Genomic DNA, 18,958 nt, shown 5'->3' on the forward strand with positions numbered 1-18,958 from the left:
TGATTTGCCTATTAGCATAAGAGCTCAGCTGCCTCAGCCGGTGCAGGGAGACATGTGTCATTTGCACTCGAGTGAGTTCAGCCCAGTCCTCCTCATCTGCTTCTTCTGCTGCCACCTGGAAACCTCACTGCTTTCACAATAATAATAATAAAAAAAAAAAAATCACCTTTTTTTTTTTTTTTTTTTTTTAGCTGTGATGGAAAAGGAATCTGGCTTGGAGAATACAGTATTAGGCCCTATATTAATACATAAAGCATAGTGCTGAAGGAAAAATCAGCTATCATCCTGACAGTGCTGTCCACCTCAAATATGATGAAAGTTTCCCACAACCCTACGTAAAAACAATCATTAAATCTGCGGTGAAATTAAACTTTCCTCTCTTACAGCTTACTAATTAATTTTATGGTTCAGTGCTAGTGTTATACATACATGTATTTACAGCTCTCTTAGAATTTCCCCATGCCGCTGAGTAGGTGGGTTGACTCACAGAAACAGTTCATGCAGAGCCCAGCGAATTTCCACACACTCTTTTTTTAGTGCCAGATTTGCTTGAGTGATCACACAGCCTCGGTGGACATTTGAATGACACTGGCCTGGCGTGTTTAAGGTGCTCTTGAGGAAATGCCCACCCATCAACGCGAAGACAAAACACATCAGTGATGTGCGCTCCATCTGTGGAGCATCAGCTTTTTTTCAGGAGCCCGGTTTTCACCTCAACCATCATGCATTTTTCAGTTTATCTATTTGGTTTTGAAAAGGTTTCATAAGACCAAGGGGTGCAGATTTTCTTTTTTTTTTTCTTCTTTTTTTTTTAAATCCCATAGAGAAGAATGTAATGCTTCAGTTCAAGTAAAAACTTGCTAGTCGGTGGATGGTTTTACTTTGTAGTGCACACATTTGAAGTACTGGGAATAAAGCCCGGGGAATAAAGCCCGGGTAGTGCCAGCCTTATGCTCGGCCCATTGAGTTACACTGGACTACATCATCCTCACAAACTTGCTTGGTCAGATCAGAGACGGTGATCTATTATTCATCATAAAAGACAATGTGTGTGTGTGTGTGTGTCTCCGTGGTGAGAAAATACCTAATGCTGCTGAACACACACCTCCCTAATAAGTGCACTGCGTCTGGTGCACTATCCGCTTACAGAAAGTGTTTATTTTCAGAGGCATTTCTAATCATCCTAATGTTATCATGCCCGTTACATCTGGATCATCTTCCCTTGTAATATTGCAGAAATCTAACCTCTCGTGACATGCAATCTTTCAGTTATGACAAACCCGAGCAGTGCAAATATTTTGATTTGGGAAACCGCTCAGAGACGTTTAATGAGCGATTTTCTTGTTTGCTTTGCTGGGTTAAAGGCCAAAGCTGTTGAGATGGACAGGAAATAGTTGGTGCCGGTGACTCATTAGCCGGTGATGAAGCCTATCAAAACTGTCGTGTCTCAAACGGGAACTTTGGAGCATTTTCCGGGCGGCTCAGGGGCTCATTTAGGCCATTCTGCTCAGACACTGTATGTTAACGTTACGAGTGAGAATAAGAACCAGCGAGCCCAGAGATCCCCCATAAAGAAATATCACAAACTGGGGACGACAGCAACACAAACACAAAAGGCTCCTTTTGGGCACTGGCCTATTATTAACGGTGACATTGTTGTGTTTGGGAAGTGAGCGGCAGGAAGACTGTTTCCTGCATCAGGAGCTCCTGTGGGCAGCAGCCTGAGAAACAGTTTAAATGACCCCCACTGTATTCAAACCACCCCGGGCCGCCTGTGCACGGTCGCTGGTCAAAAGTTCACTGGATGCCTGGATGCACTTAATGCACTCAGCTGAGGGTGTGAAAGTAATTTCATGGCAAGCGGCACTTAAAGTGGATGTAGATGCTTGAAAAAAGCCCACACACAGACGGTGGTCAGTTGCCCAGGGTGGAGGATTCAGGTTTATGTGAGTGTGAGTGTGTGTGTGTGTGTGTGTGTGTGCGCTGAGGGATGGCCTGTGTTTTATTTTACAATTTGTTACAGTATACTAGCACTTTTATTGCAAAGCATAGTCTTAGAATGGTATACCCTCATATACATTGTTATTGCATAGTGCTGTATAGTGTTGTGCAGGGTGTGTGTGTGTGTGTGTATGTGTGTGTTGTAAAGGGGGGTATTTTGCAATCAGCAAGCCAGATAACGGTGAAAAATATTATGCTGCATCATATGCCACGAAATTTGATTGGCAAATAGTTTGATCCACTCGTGCACGTCGATGAATGTTAATAATAAAGCAAAATTTTAGGAAATATTGTATAACATTTTCATCTTGTCTGGCTAAAATGCTGTTGTTACTTTGTGCCGTGACTTCCATAGGTCTTTACTGACAGCTGAACCTAAAAACAAACAAACAAACAAAAACAAACAGACACACACACAAACAAATAAAAGGCTGTTTTCATGTGGAAACATCTATGCTAAACGGGGTCTAATCCGTATCAATCTGAGGGTCAGATGAGATTACAAAATCTGGAGTTATTGCCTGTAGCCTTAGATCTTATTCTGTTGTGCTCAGATCTTATTCTGTTGTAGCCTACTTAGATCTTATTCTTTATTTATTTATTTATTTATTTTTATCTTTTTTATTTATTTAATCTGTAATCTGTGGATACTGCTGAAAAACTGTGAATTTCCTGCGGGATGAATAAAGTATCTATCTATCTATCTATCTATCTATCTATCTATCTATCTATCTATCTGTAAACGGGCTCCACGTGCAACTCACCCGGAACCACAGTCGTGTCGCTTGTTTATAGCCGGACCGCAAAGAAACCGGTGTTTGGTGCTTCACTAAAACGGGTCTTTCCTTCTTCCAGCCGTCCATGCTCTGAACAGCTGATGAGGTGTTTCTGTCTGTCAAAGAAGCGTGAAACCTTCAGCCTAATCTCCAAGATTATAATCTGACATGACTAAAGAAGAAGTCCAGGGGTAAGCGGGCTGCGGGGGAGGCGCACGTCCAAACACACGGACAGCTTAACTTACACTAGCATGAGTCTGGCTAGCATTTAGCATTTAGCATTGCCCAGGCTTGCACTAGATTGCATCATCTGACAGGATAACTCCTGGCATGGGAGAAAAGTTTGTGTGTGTGTTTGTGAGTGTGTTTAGCAAAAAGCATCGACCTGCAGTAACATATAAAACAAGATGAGCCAAATGTCAGGGTGTCGCTAAGATAACTTCAGGTGTTGTGTTTCTGTGCACGGAGAGAACTGCTCACCAGACTCCGTTTAAAAAAATGTGAGTTTTTTTGTTGCCGTGTTCACTGTCAGCTGTGTATAGGAGCTAAAATATTACTTAACACGTCATATGGCTCTTTAAGGTCTTGTGGTGACTTCGGCATGGTGGTGCTGACCCACTGAGCAGCATCATGTCAATAAAATGTCAACTTTTACAGCTGGTTTCCGCTCTGCAGGTGAATTATCATTGCAGGTGAATCATATGGGAGAGGTGGGATCCTATAGAGCAGAGTTCTTGCCTCCTGTTGTCTTTTACAGGTTGGCAGGGACACATTTTGTTACTCACACTGAAAGCACTAGAACAAACTTTGCCGTAGGTCAGTGGTTCTCAGTCTGTAGGGATTTAATTTGTGACCCCCTCAAAACAAACCGGTGCCTGCTCACGGCTTCCTGTCACAGCTTGCGCATGCAGACAGGTGAGCATTTTTCCTGTAATGGATGACTATCTGTCCAGGTGGATTGATTTATCAGAGGAAAATCACTGTTGCACAAGATAAAAAAAAAAAAAGAGTAAACTTTTTATATATATATATATTATACTTTTTTTATTATATATATATATATATATTTTTTTTAATTTTATTTTATTTTTTTAAATAATTTAGAATGCACTGTAACTTTTAACTTCCTGTTCTATCTTATTCTCCTTTAAGCTTCTTTTTATTAATTGTTTTTATGTATGTTTTCTTGTGTTGCTTTTATATTGTTTCTCTATGTAAAGCACTTTGAATTGCCTTGTCGCTGAAATGTGCTATACAAATAAACTTGCCTTGCCTTGCCTTGCATAAGCATGATAACTTTGCATGTTAAATATGTTCCTTTCGCTTATGTCTTAATCATGTTATGACTCCCATAAATGACCTTACGACCCCCAGTTTGAGAACCGCTGCTGTGCATAACTAACTTCAGTCACTTTGCATTCATTTGAAACTTTGGGGCGCGGGGTTAGTGCATGTTTTCTTACCACCCATTATGTTTGCTTATGTTGCTGGAGTTTGCCAGGGCGTTTTTGTTTTTGTTTTGTTTTGTTTTTTTCCAAATACCAATTAAATGCAAATGGGCGACCTGTCAGATCCTGTTGACACACATTCCATCGCTGGCTCTTGTCAGTTTCTCCGTCTGCTTACGAGCCACGTAGTTACCAGTCAGTCTGCTTGGAGGTTGAGAGTGGGCGGGAAGTCAATAAAAAATGAGCTCGATCGGTGCATCAGATGCTTTCAATGCCAAGACAAACATACAAACAAACAGGCAGTCTTTAGGTTTCAGTAACCATCGGCATCTATTGTGCATGTTTTGGATAAAGAAAAAAAAAATCAATGAAAATGGCCTATACTCTCTGTTACCATTATTTTGGAAGCAGGGAAATGGGATAAACTGGTTATGCTTGACTGTGCAACATGTAAACATGTGTGTGTGTGTGTGTGTGTGTGTAATTAAACGGGCTGTGTTCGGAGTAGGCAGCTGAGAGGCGTGGCCGTGGACAGGTTTGACAGCAGGCCACAGGTGTTTTGGGGACAGCTGCTCCAGACACTTACACTGAACTGAATCATCTGAGGGTGAAAAAGCAATAACACTGATCGGGTTTAGCATGTCCAACCTGATGCCAAGGAGAAGACATAAACCAGCCTGAGCACATATTTATAAATGTAATTTGACTCTGTGTTTAGTCATAATGTACATTTGTATTTTTATAGTCGCAGAGGGCATTTTCTTTAACAATGGAATATCTGTTTTTTAAAAGAAATATGTACCCAGTTTCTGCCTGAAGTCGTTGTAATATAGGAGCGGAGGAATGACAGCAAGTATAACCTGAATTGGGTTGAAAAATTAAGAGACAGCATCTTCCCACAAATTTGCCCGAGAGCATTTTGAAGCATGAACAAATGTCGGAGCTGCGTTTGGCTGCCGGTTGTTTTGAAGGATGCTCTTTGTGCGATGGCTCAATTGGTGCTGCGCTTGTTTGAAGATGAAAACGTCAAAGTGCAAAAACACCCGATGGCCCTTTGGACGTCAAGTGCAACTCGTCATCTGCTGTAATTTTTTTTTTTTTTTTTTGTTGGTTTTGTTTTGTTTTGGCTATATTGCTATTTATAACTGGTCTCTGGTCCTTGTTATTTCCTGTGACTAAATGGGAGCAGCTTCTACATTGCCTAAAGGCTTCCTCTAGGTCTAGACACACGGTCTGAAAACCAAACAGGACTCATTTATTCACCTGCAGACCTATCACACTTTTATTACACAGTTGGTGCTGTTTTCACTGGGAGACATTCAACATTCATGCTTTTTTTTTTTTTTTTTTTTTTTTTAATTTAAATGAATCATCACCTTAGATCGCCTTGACAGTTGCTCTTCAGCTTTTATGTAGTTTAATGCGCCTTATCTTTTACAGCCTTTTAGTCTTTGACCTAGAGGAACGTGTTATCGTTTTGTCAGCAGGCAGCTGACTGTGCCCTGTTTAAGCCTTTAATGTCGCACTGACATTACGCCAGCGCCATGCCAAAGCACTGATATTTATATCAGTGAAGCCCACAGATAACACATACTGAATACCTGCACGGTGATGTTTCCTAACTTTGCAGTAACACTTCAGTTCATTCCAGTAAACACATTTAGTGTGAATTATTTTCTTCACTCTAGCTAGTCCCAAGTTTGCTGTTCATTATTGGCCGAATTGTAAAATGAAGCCGTAGCCTCTAGTAAAAATAATCATTACCGTCTTGTCAGCAAAAACAGGTCCCATTATTCGTCTGCTCTTTTCTGAATAAATGAATCAATCCCAAACCTCCAGACTAGAAGAAAACCTAATTAATCTATCACATTACTCAGAGTAGGCAACGTTCACGTGCCTATCAGCTCTGATGTATGGTGTGGTGTGGCCGTAGCATTTATCACATAGAGATGTCTCCACTTTCAGATAAGACTACATGCCATCTTAATCGGATAAGCTGCATTCAACCCAAATTTCTTTAATGGGTTAGAGAGTTCTGGTGAAACTGCTGCGTCCTCCGTGGCTCTCACCACGTCTGCGTGTTTATCTAGCTAATCTTGCTTTCTGACGTTTCTGCTTTTAGCCGCTTCCCAGACTGCCCTACCTCCATTCACACAGGCTACAGCTGTTTTTTGCGTGTGGAAAAAAAAAACAATGGGATTAAAGGCAGCACAGACTTAAAAGCCTGGACGCGGCCTGAACCTGGAGGTGGCGATGGCTCAGAATTAATTTTCCCAGGCGGCCGACAACTTCCTCCGGGACGCGGGAGAAATAGAAGGTGGAAGTTGACTTAAATGTTTGTGTTGTGCGTGTCTTCCTGTTGCAGGGCGGCGCAGGAGGAGGCGCAGGCCCAGTCAAAGAAAGCCCTGAAGAAACAGCAGAAGGAAGCGGAGAAAGCTGCAAAGAAGGCTGAGAAACAGGCCAAGCTGGTCAGTGGCTTTTTTTTTTTTCTGGTTTCTTGTTCCACATCCGATGCCCCCCTAACCCCCCTGTCTCCCTCACAGCTGGTAATGGTGTGACGTGCTGTGTTGTTGGGCAGCAGGAGGGTGTGTGTGGGGGGGGGTATAGGGGTATCCATTGTCTCTCTATTCCCGTCCTTACTGCTGTGTTTACATCCACCCAAACAAAGAGCTTTTTTCTTAAGCACCGAATGCCCCAAATATGTGCAGCACACTCGTAATCTGCAGTTGCAAACTTTTTGCACAATCCACATCCCTTTTTTTTAGCCTCTCATCTCCCCTTCATCCACATTTTGGCCATGAAGTCACTGATCACTAGCTGCCAGCTCTAAGTACAGGTGTCAACAGCTGCAGTGTGTCCTCAACGCGCCTTGAGATCACTCAGGACACATTCGGCCAAACACTTGTGCCAGGGCGCATTGAAGGACTGCCGACTTAGGTTAGGTTATTTTCCACTGCTGTTTAAATTGTTAATACTTCTGTTTAAATTGTTCATATTTCTATTTTTTTTTTATAATCCTTGTTTATAGTGTCCTGCTATTTATCATGCGTATACTGTATATTTCTTCTAAATTTGCACATTGACCTACCTCTATGCACATTTTATATGCACATTTTATACACCCATGCACACGTTTTTTTCTGTTTTTTTTGTTGCACATTGCTTTTTGCACACTGGGTTGTACTTAGATCTTATTCTGTTGTACTTAGATCTTATTCTTTATTTTTTTTTTATCTTTCTTTTTTTTTATTGATTTATTTAATCTGTAATCTGTGGATACTGCTGAAAAACTGCGAATTTCCTGCGGGATGAATAAAGTATCTATCTATCTATCTATCTTCTCACCTTCCTCTGTCTTAAGCTCCGGTCCAGCCCAACATCCCAACACCGGCCTGACTGTCACTTTTCCAATAGAAAAAAAAAGTGCAGGTCAACTATAAAGCAGCTGTTTAATGAATAAAAACACTTCCTGCAGGGTGGGGAGGCAGGGAGGCAGGGAGGCGCTCAGCTCCCCTTAATATGAGCTGCCCTGAAGACTGACTCGAGAAATGTAGGTGGGGGGGGGGTCTAAAATATGTATTGACAATATGCAGGGTTCTTTGGAGGCAGCAGCAGTTCTTAAAATTCATGCCCTAGCTCGATCAAACACATTCTAACCCTAGATGTGATAGAGTTACTACAGGAATACTACAGAAAAATTACAGGCCTCCGTGTTAGTGGCCACTCGGATTTAGTTTTCTTTTCTTTTTTTTAAACCTCGCCCATCATTTCTGAGACACATCATAGCCATGACAGTGGGAGAGTCCGCACAGTCATGGTCATAATTCACTAATATGAAATACATCGTAAGTAATTGACAGCGCATTAAAATGAGGCTAGAGTGAGTGAGAATGTCTCCTGGTGCCTGTTAAAAGCCATTTTATATTTACTATATTTATTTATTTTGTGTGGAAGGAGGACTAGCAAAGTAAGAATTATATTGTGCAGCTTTACCATCTTACTGTGCATGTGACAGTCTCTCTCTCTGTCTCTCTCAAAACAAATAAAACAACCTGAATAGAAATGATAGGTGTCTATTTGCATATGGAGCGGGAAAGTCTGATCCGATCACAAGTGGGCAGATGAGACTGATTTAAATGCCAGGGGTGAACGGACGGACTGACAGCTGTCCATCTGTGATGGGATCACCTGAGACGCATTTTAATACCAGGTGAAGGCAGGACTGAAATGGCTCACTCCTTCACATGATCGTCCGCTGGTGTATTTGCACTCTGAGCGCCAGGTTTCTTTATATCGGCCCCTTGTCCACCAGCCAAAGCTCCTGGGTTTTGCTCACGGAAGAAGGATCAGGAGGCCGAGCCAGGGAACTAAAACTCTTGTGCGTTTGCTTCACCACCACGCCGCAAAGAACAGAAAACTGTATGCAAATGAGGGGGAAGGGGTCTAGTCATTCTGTGTGTGACAGACTACAGCAAACATTTACATCCACTTTAGTTATCATTTACCTGGCAGTTTCTCAACTGCCAGGTAAACGAAAACCCAGGTTTCCATAGAATGTGTAAAGAGACACCTGATTTACACAGCTAGATCTCTGCTGGTGAAACCCCACCACTGCCATGAAACCCTCACTCAGCCTTTTACGTGTCAGCATGTGTAGGAGAAGAGACAGGATGAGGAAACTTACAGGATAAACACCAACACACCCTGTATACTCGATGCTTTGTCCCTCTGGAGTGTGTGTGGAGGTGAAGCTCAGGGAAATCGACCCAACAAGAAACAGGCCACCTGGTCACAGCCGCTCTCTGCAGGCTGCAGTGTCGCTGCCAGCAGGAAGAACAGGCCCAATAGTCCAGTAATTTTAGGCCAAAATTGGGGTCAACCTAGGACAAATTGCAAGAGAAGCAAACTCAACTGATTTTGTATCCTCAGTTTGTCCTGAGTGAGGGGAAAAAGTCCCAAGAAATCTCATTGGTGGCAAGTTTTGAAAATCACCTATTTATGACCACATATTACCAAAAAACACTGTTTTTAACACACAGGGGAAAGGGGGTCAAAATTTTACTTTCAGATATCACTATACAAATTCACAAGTTGATTACACACACAATGACAAGAAAAAAAGTCAATTACAAGTTCTTTGAATTATTCTGTTTGCACATGCATATCACACATTATCTGATTTGATATGCGCTAATAAGGAATATAAGGAATAAATGCCAGAACAGATATTTAAACAGTGAATTAAAAGGTTACTATATATATATTACTATATATATAGTAACCTTGAATTAAAATGCTACTATATAACAGTGAATTAAAAGATTATTATTATATATAGTAACCTTTTAATTCACTGTTTTAATATCTGTTCTGGCATTTATTCCTTATATTCCTTATTAGCGCATATCAAATCAGATAATGTGTGATATGCATGTGTAAACAGAATAATTCAAAGAACTTGTAATTGACTTTTTTTCTTGTCTTTGTGTGTGTAATCAACTTGTGAATTTTTATAGTGATATCTGAAAGTAAAATTTTGAACCCCTTTCCCCTGTGTGTTAAAAACAGTGTTTTTTGGTAATATGTGGTGATAAATAGGTGATTTTCAAAACTTTCCACCAATGGGATTTCTTGGGACTTTTTTTCCCCTCACTCAGGACAAACTGAGGATACAAAATCAGTTGAGTTTTCTTCTCTTGCAGTTTGTCCTAGGTTTTTTCATGTAATGACTGGACTACAAGAGCTTCAGAGGACGGGGAGAAACCTCATTATTACAAAACATGTAACCTGGGGTTTTTGAGTAACCACATTTCCTGGTTACCCACAGTGCACTGGTTTCTTGTTTGCATGTAAACATAGTAACTGAAGATGTCAGTGCCATTATTATGTTCATGATTGTTTAACGCTGTGTCACGGTGATGCTGCACTGATTCTGGAGAAGAGTCGCATGGAAGTTGAAAATGAGATTGAGGACACTCGAAAAGCAAAAAGCTGAAAAGAGCAAACCGGTTTTGTGTCGAGTGCTGGGATCCACTGTGATGAGGCATGCAGCGGAGGATGGAGACGAGCCGCATGTTTTTCTCTCAGTTGCCAGCCAAACAATCTCTTGATAGAGCAATCTTGTAATTATCTGTGTTTGTGGTCGCATGTTCTTCCTTTAAAAACAACCGGCTGATGCTTGCGTCATACGAATACGGCATGTAAAGTGGTAAATTTCCACCACAATGGCTCCCAGGAACTCGGAGAGTACGACCTCGTTTGCAGGGTCAATTTTGAGGGTCAGGAACTCGACCCCCGGGGCAGAAAGAGGGTCTGGCTACGGTTCCTGTGGAGGAAAAAGGGGTAAAACTATTCCAGATCAATTGCTACTGTGCCAGGGCGGTATGGACAAAATATTGATATGTGTATCAATTGATACTCTCAGTAAATATTCACACACACTGAGATTTTTGATGAACAGTCATTAATAATGTGGATATGATTACCAAGCAGGTAAAGGCAAATAATAGAACAGCTACACCCGTCAGAAATGAGTTTAAGCAAGGCGAGAAAATGTTGTCCTTTTCTATAATGCAGCCTTTAAAACGAGGGAAATACACAATGTGATACTATCCAGAATCCAAGTCTACATAACAGCGTTGCTATAATATTTATCTATTACCCAGCCGTTACAGCTATTAAGAATTTCATCACCACCACGGCGCAAATGGAACATGACGCCATTTTCAGAGCGTATCTGGATCAGCAGCAGCACAGGTGTAAAACGTAAACTTTCCCCCTCAGGCAGCCCCCGACAGCAAACTCTAAAAAATTGAAGTCGGGATGTTGGAGCTCCAGACTCCACCGGTCCTCCTCCTCCTCCTCCTCTTCCTTATCCATCGGTCAGGAAATGTGTCATCCAGCCAGTCAGATGCCTGCTTATCCTTGTGATCCCAGAGTTGTCATACACTCTGTACATCACGCTTTCACGATTCAAACGGATTTTTTAAGGTAAAGGCAATAAGGGATGAGAGCTTCCAGCTGGATTCACCCAGTTGGAAGTCGGAAGATTTTTTGTACGGCGACCGTGAGTTAGTGCCACGGACTGAGCCGATTGTTTATCGTGTCGCTGATTGCTTTGTTATTTCCCGATCTGCGCTTCGCATTTCCTTATGGCGAGTCACCGTCAGTCCGGATGGCTCCTGTTGCAGGCCTGTATGCAAATGAGCGTGCCCACTCCAGTTGGTCATAAACCGCAATATCATCCATCATGTGACCGTATTATTATATCAAGCATGGGTGATTCCCATTCGCTCCACCACTACCAACTATCTCCGTGCACCCGTACCAATTTGCATAGGAAGTGGAATTGTACTGTAGCTTCACCAAAACTCAATCTCCTACAATGGGGAGTCATTTTGCCTCAAAGCAGCCTGGGCGTCAGCGCTGAGATAAAGAATATCTGTCCACTTACACTGTTTCTATTACAAAGCAATTTCTCCTGCTGCCATTACTCATTGTCTGTGATGTGTAAGAGCCATGTAGAGGGGAGATACGGATGCGAGTGATCTGCGGCGTGGCTCCGGGACGATATTATAATTGTAGCTTTTGATTTATTCATTTTTATTCAAATCCTTGATGGCGCGGGATGAAAATGGCGCTTGCACGGCTGTTGTAGCAAACAGTTTTTGGGGTGGCTCCATTTCAAGTGGTTTGAACTTTTATTATGTAGGGCTTTGAATTTAATAGAGTGTCCTCCTGTTGTGGTGATTTCCTGGCTATTTGCTGTGCCCTTTAAAACCCCCCCTCACCTCTTTGTGTTGCAGGCTGCCGAGGAACAAAGCACAGAGGAAGATGTGAGTATCCTCAGCCTCTAAGCCCAATTCTCTGCCTTTCTGCCTGTGCTTTCACACCTTTCCAGTGGTTTCTATGCAAATGCCTGCATGTTGAACTCTGTTTGACAATTTCCTCCGCAGGCTCTTGATGAGCCACATTATCTGCTGTTATCTCAGATGTTGTAGACAGGCTGACGCTCATGAAATTAGAGCAGAAATATCGCCTCTGACAGCAAGATATATTAAGAGTTGATGTGCATGTACTGATATTTCATTTAGCGGTTATACTAACTAAAGAAACATCAGTGCACATGGAGACAGTTTGCCTTTCATGACCGCTAAGAAGCTGTTTTCTTATTCCATCAGGATTTTGCCAAGGAGCGCTATGGTGTTTCGGCGATGGTCCAGTCGCAGCAGAAACTGGGTTAGTATGGCAGCAGCTTCCTCCTCTCACCACGTCACCCGAGGAGGGAAAAGCTTGACAAAGCAGTGGGAAGTAATCTGATAATTTCCGGGTTTTGAGAAGATTCTCAGTTGGACAGAAATTGCGAGGATAAAAACTGTTGATGCCCGGCGCATTTCATGTCTGTGTGCACCCAAACCCGTTTCTCATTTGGTGATATTTGTTGATGTGAAGAGTGGTAGCAATGCGAGCGAGAGGGGCGTTAAATGTGGCTGTTGATTTCAGATATTAACAGTCTTTCTCCAGAATCTCTGACTCTATGTTTTAAGGCGGCAGCTAATGATTTTTGTCATTGTTGATTCATTTGTAGTGTCTTTTAGCTGTCAAGTGTCAAAATTAATGGTAAATTAATGATTAAATATCATGGAAACGTAGCAGAGCCCAAAGTAATGTCATCCAATTGCCTCCTTAATCTGACCAGCAGCCAAAAAAAACAACCCCAAAACAACAAAGTATTTATTTTGTATTGATATGAATCAAAATGTAAGCAATTCTTAGCATCAGAGTGATTGAAACAATTGAAATTATGCTCAGTTAATTTGCTGTCTGCTGCTAATCCATTAATCCTTGTCGGCACTATAATAAAATGGTCAAAATCTTAAAGGATAAACCTTCTTTTTAAGTTTGTGGTAGTGGTCGAGGTTCCCCTCTCTGCCCGTCCTTCCTCCTGCTGTTCGCACAGCCACGCGTCACAGTTTGTTCTCCTCCTGTCAGACGAAGCCATGGGCTGCCTCTCATTCTTGTTCAGTGTGAAAACCAACTTCCACAGAGCAACATAATCCATCACAGTAAACATGAAGCCTTCATTTGGCCCGGCGCTGTTTTATCTGTATTTCATTGTGTCGAGTCGAGCTGAGTGTCATGGCAGTCCCTGTCAGGAAATATTCCTTCAAAAACACATCTTTATTATCACCTCCACATCCATCTTTCACAGCCAGGACAGCAGTTAGTTAATGTCAAGCTCTAAAAGTTATGTTTTTTGAAATCCCTGTTTATATATGATTAAATTAACAAATCTAATTGTGTGTGTGTGTGTGTGTGCGTGTGTGTGTGCGTGTGTGTGTGCGTGTGTGTGTGCGTATATATATATATATATATATATATATATATATATGTATATGTATATATATATATGTATATGTATATGCAGGGTTTACACTAGAGTTCTCATCGGGCCTGAAAATTAAGACCCGACCCGACCCGGGCCCAACTGGGCCAGCCCGAGGCCCGACCCAACCCGACTAATTAGCCGAACTTTAGGCCCGACAGCCTGATAAAGCCCGAGAAGAAAAAAAAAAAATCGCCAAATTCGCCATTATTTAGCAGCGCCGGTCGGCCGCGGCACCGGGGCACCATCAGTTGGCATCAGGCGGGCCGGCCGCCGCACCGGCCAGCATCAGGCAACTCACCTGTCATATCCGGCAGACCTGACCGGGTGGGCGCGGTGCCGGACGGTGCCGCGGCCGGCCCGCCTGATGCCGACTGATGGTGCCGCGGCATGTCAATACGGTAGTCTAGAAAACTGGCGATTTTTTTTTTTTTTTTTTTTCTCGTGCGCCCCCAAGTAGATTGCGCCTTGGGCAGTTGCACTGGCCATAGCAGAAACCGTCCCTGCTGCCGAGTCTGCCAGCACAGCGGGATACTGCTGCAACTCTCTCTCACTTGTTTGCACTGCGCTCGCACAGCTGGTTGTCTGTCTGTCACTGAAAGTTTAGCCTCCAAATCCAATCCAGTCTCTCACTCTCTCCACCAGTCACATAAAAATGAAACGTCATAATCAATAACACAACACATAATTCTATTTTTTTATTAAAAAAAAAAAAAAAAAAATCCCCCACAGAACCCGAAGCCCGACCCGACCCGCCCAATTCACGTAAATTTTAGGCCCGACCCGACCCGACACTCGTCATAAAATTTGAAATTCCATAAATTCTTTGGAGAAGCAATGGATTATCATGAAAAAAAAGAAATAGGGGCACCTTGGTGGCTCACTATGTAAAGCATGCACCGTGTCCTGCTGAGGCTGAGTAAGCTGCAGCAGCCTGGGTTAAAATCTGGCTGTGGCCCTTTTCTGCATGTCATCTCTAATCTCTACCCTGCTGTCCTTCTTCTCTGCACCTGTGTAATAAAGGAGAAATATCGCAAAAAAAAAAAAAAAAAAAGAATCTCCCCAGAAGAAATCGTAGCTAATTATTCATCAAACGTCACATTTATTGTCACATTATATTCACTTTCACTGCAGAAGTAAACACAACGATAAAGTTTCATAAGATCTCACCATCTGAAGTGGGTTTAAAATTTTGATGAAGGGCAAAGAACCATTGTACGCTTATACAGGTAAAAAAAAAAAAAAAAGTAAACGTTTCAGTCAAGGACGAACACGGGAAAGTCAGGAAAGTTTACATTTGATGTGGAATAGGAATCCATTGAATTGCAAAGTGATTGGGAAAACATTGAGACTTTGCAGTAAATGGGCTCCAACCACCAAAGACCACAGTGGAAAAAGGTGTTTGACTTTTTGTGGTTATGTTTGTGTTTTATTTAAAAGTATCTTGGACCTATTTTTAAAGTGAATTAACTAACCAAAAATTGTTACAAATAAATAAATAAATAAATGAATACATAAATATAAATGAATATATACATGAAATGGAAACCATAGTGTCCCTGCACTGATACTAGGGGACATCCTGATTCTTAACCTCTCCTTTTACCTTTTGTCAGGTTGTTAAAAGTTAGATAACACGATTACAACCGATCAGCTCCGTGACAAATGCTTTTGGCTTCCCCTCTCGTCACACCGGCAGCCGTGTTGGAGATAATTGCTGTGACTAATAGCGTGCGATAACTCCCGGGTGAACGCAGCAGAGACAGCAGGCAGGCCTGTCAGGGCCATCGGTCTGTCTGGAGCTCCAGCGGCAGCAGATTTAAAAAAAAAAAAAAAAAAAAAAAAAAAAAAAGAAGAAGAAGTGCAGTTTGCCTCACCTGCGTGCTGAACCCAGCCAAGGGAAAGGCGGGAGGGGGGGGTTAAGGGTGCAAGGAGGCCTTTCATGTGGGTGGAGGCAGCGTTCCCAGCCAAAAGGGCGGCTCTGCCTTCTCCTGTGCTGCCTCTGTGTCTGCCTCCCCTGCCTGCTGATAATAAGGTGAAAGCACACCTGTGAGTGACACAGGTGAAACTGGAGTCAATTTGTCATGAAGCCCACAGAGAGCGGGCCGGTGGGAAGGCTTTTCAGCAAGCCTCCTAGTGTGTCTTATTTATTAGGCACGTCTGTCCCTCTTGTAATTTGAGCAGTTTTTTGGTGTGTGTGTGTGTGTGTGTGTACATGTATATGCATGCTCATTCACATTCCTCTGTGCCTATAGGAACTTGCAAACAGAAGTAGAGGAGGTGTGAGAGTCTTTGCACAGAGGTGGGGAAAGAGAGGGAGATAAGTCCTTTGAAGTCATCCTAAAATTGTTTTTTTTTTTTTCCCTCTTGTGTGTGTGTGTGTGTGTGTGTGAGCCAGACAGGCTGTTGGTGCGCGTGCAGGACCTCACTGCCGACAAGGCTGAGCAGCTGATCTGGGTGCGCGCCAGAATCCACACCAGCAGAGCCAAAGGTGAGATCACCCTCCGTCTTTGTTCACCTTTTCGGATTACACAGCATCTCCCTTTAGCGCCAAAGAGGCGGACGGGCCCGACTCGACGCCCCCGTCGCTAATCCTCGGTGTACTATAGACAAAAAAGGCCCCGCTGCCCTCGGGCCAGAAGGTGCACACAGGAATGCCATTTTTCACATCGCTCCATTCAGAGTGGGCAGCGTCTAAGGTCAGCGGCTCGAAAAGAAAGTGGCAGCTTGTGTTTTGAAAATCCGCTCGGCACAATAGCACAGCATGACTTGAGAGTTATTCATCATATTTGCAGGCTGGTGTAAGATGACACAGTGAGGGTGATGGAGTGTGACTTGTTTTTTTTTTTTTTTTTCCCCCTTTTCAAGAATATATTCCTCTGTGGGCCCCCCCCTCACACACACACACACACACACACACCACCGCCACCTCCCTTCATGTGGAGCTGAGTTTGAAAACCTGAGGGTGTTTTTGATATCACCGCTGCGTCGTCTCAATGATAGAACTCTGCCAGCGTCGAAATCGGATAACCTTTCCCTGCCCGGCCCCCGCCGCCGCTGCCAGCTATGAGGCTGCCTCTGCTGCCCCATTTGAATACAATGGATCTATTGAGGCTGGCCGGGTTATTAACATCCCAACATGAAACACCAAGCACGTCCGCCGCCGCGCTAACAATGCGGTTATGAATGCGCCGTGGTGTTGTGATGATCTTGTAGCCCACTTCCTTCCAAGACAACTTCCATGTCAAGAGTGACTTCCCCTCCACTCGTCTCTTCATTTTTTTTCCGCTCGTTATAAAGGACGTCCTTGTGAGTAGAATAACATCCTGATTTGGCTCGGGATGGATGAGGCTGCTCTGTTGGTGGGATCGCGGCGTAACTGTCATCCCCACCATCTACCACCACCACCACCCCCCCCTTTCTCACAGCCAGGCAACATCAAAGCATCTGGGTGGTCTGACTGTCTAATGTCCCAACTGTTTGCTCACTAACTGTTTGCACTGTCCCAAGGTGTGTGTGTGTGTGTGAGGAAGGTAGCTATCACCCCGGCTCCATATAGTCCTCTTCAAAGAGAAGGCTCCGTTCGCAGATGCTTGGCACTTCACCTGTAGACAAGAGTGGTCGTCACAGCTGGGGGAGAAACAGCCTCTTCCAGCTGGGCTGAGCAAAGCCACGCGAACGCAGCTCCCAGTCCAGAGCCCCGGCTTTTATTTTGACAAGCCCATTAGCTCGGTTCAGCGTCGATGAAAGGATCTGTTAACGGCGAGGCACTGTCTATTGTTGTTGTTGTTTTTGCAGGGAAGCAGTGCTTCTTGGTCCTGCGTCAACAGCAGTTCAACGTGCAGGCGCTGGTCGCGGTGGGAGATCGTGCCAGCAAGCAGATGGTCAAGTTTGCCGCCAAGTGAGTACTGAGACTGCGCTTCCTGTCAGCGAAGGCAACACAATGGTGGGAAAAACGCTGGGGCCTAATAGTCGTCCGATCCATTTTCACACATTCGGAGAGGGGCTGGAGGGCGGGTGGGTGGGAGAATCGATCATTTTTCACTTGACAACAAAAGCCGGCTGTTGGCAGGGCGGGGTACAGCGGCGTTTTAATGGAGCGGTTCCTGTCAAGATGGCAGATACAGTGGGCCGGATCAGAGGAGGAAGAAATACTTAAGAGCCGGGCTCATTAATCATGTTAGGGTCCAGAATGAAGCCCATTAAGGTTTCTCTGTGAATGAACTTGAATATCAGCCGATATGAACATCACTGAGAGGGTGGGCTGATAATAATGGCGCCTGGAGCTGACAAGTGAGTTTCTAGCAACACATAATACCTCTCAGTGGGGGGGGCGTGTCTTCAGCTTTGATTTGCAGCTTCCCGATGTAGAGGGACCGGCAACGGGCTGCGTGTTTTGCTTGACAATTCAGGAAAGTTTACACTTGTCACATGCTCCCAAAGTGTTTCCATGCTCTTGGCAGTCTGTTGCAGCGTGGTGAAGTTTAGGAAGTTTAGGAAGTTGAGCCCAAACACAAATCAGCAGGGCGACCAAGGCAGAGCGAGCCTGGTCCCAGTGACCCCGCTCCGGTAGAAATGTCAAAGCGCTCTGATGGTTCCTCTCAGTCTCAGAGCCGAGCCGGGCTCAGCAGCTGTTGAGGTTCAGCTGACTTTGCTGCTTTACCCCATAATGCTTTGTAACGGCAGGAAGTTGCACTGAACACTGAGGGGAGAAAAAAAAAAGGAACATTGCCTTATATTTTTAGGATTTTATCTGATATTGTGAGAAAACTGAGTACAGACCACACAGCTGAATCTATATCTGTACCATTTTTAGGGCATGTCTGACATTTCAGTGTGTTTTTAAGCCTGTCAGCTGATTACTTCTGCGTGAAATAGTTCCTCATTTATCAGCTTGCGCAATGTTATGGTTAGACAGTTAGACTGTATTGCAAGACAGTGCCACCTAACAACACAACAAGTGAAAGTGAGCACACGGTTGCTATCACAACATGAAAACACACAAGGAGCAAACTCCTGTTGCAGCATAACGACTTACCAAGGGGATTTCTCCATATCACGTTTACCATGAGAACATCCTGCTCTCTAAACACTGAATTCTTGATTTGAAGCAAGCACACTGACATTTCCTGTGACTGTTTTGTGTGAATGCCGGTACCGAGTGAGTGTTTTTAGTCTAGTGTCACCCACATTGTTAGGATGACTGACAAGCTGAGTAAAACCCTGGATTAGAAGCCAATCCTCTCCTAATCATGAGAGGGGCCGTGAAGGAGACATTCATGACATTGTGGAGGAAGTCGCATATCGCATATTGTATGTCCAAGTCATTCTCGTGTCACTCGCACTCT

At 43.6% G+C, this 18,958-nt stretch overlaps 1 protein-coding gene across 1 annotated transcript in view; it reads left to right on the forward strand.

The window, feature by feature from the left end:
- Nucleotides 1-2,811: 2,811 nt before the first annotated feature.
- dars1 (aspartyl-tRNA synthetase 1) overlaps nt 2,812-18,958 on the forward strand; it is a 47,089-nt gene continuing 30,942 nt past the window's right edge. The window contains exons 1-6 of the mRNA XM_030080449.1: nt 2,812-2,968; nt 6,591-6,693; nt 12,031-12,060; nt 12,406-12,463; nt 16,009-16,101; nt 17,409-17,511. Coding sequence (XP_029936309.1) covers nt 2,946-2,968; nt 6,591-6,693; nt 12,031-12,060; nt 12,406-12,463; nt 16,009-16,101; nt 17,409-17,511 — 410 coding nt within the window. The 5' untranslated portion in view covers nt 2,812-2,945. The remainder of the gene's footprint in view (nt 2,969-6,590; nt 6,694-12,030; nt 12,061-12,405; nt 12,464-16,008; nt 16,102-17,408; nt 17,512-18,958) is intronic.

The sequence above is a fragment of the Myripristis murdjan genome, chromosome 21 (genome assembly GCF_902150065.1).
Source record: "Myripristis murdjan chromosome 21, fMyrMur1.1, whole genome shotgun sequence".
In the NCBI taxonomy this organism is placed as follows: domain Eukaryota; kingdom Metazoa; phylum Chordata; class Actinopteri; order Holocentriformes; family Holocentridae; genus Myripristis; species Myripristis murdjan.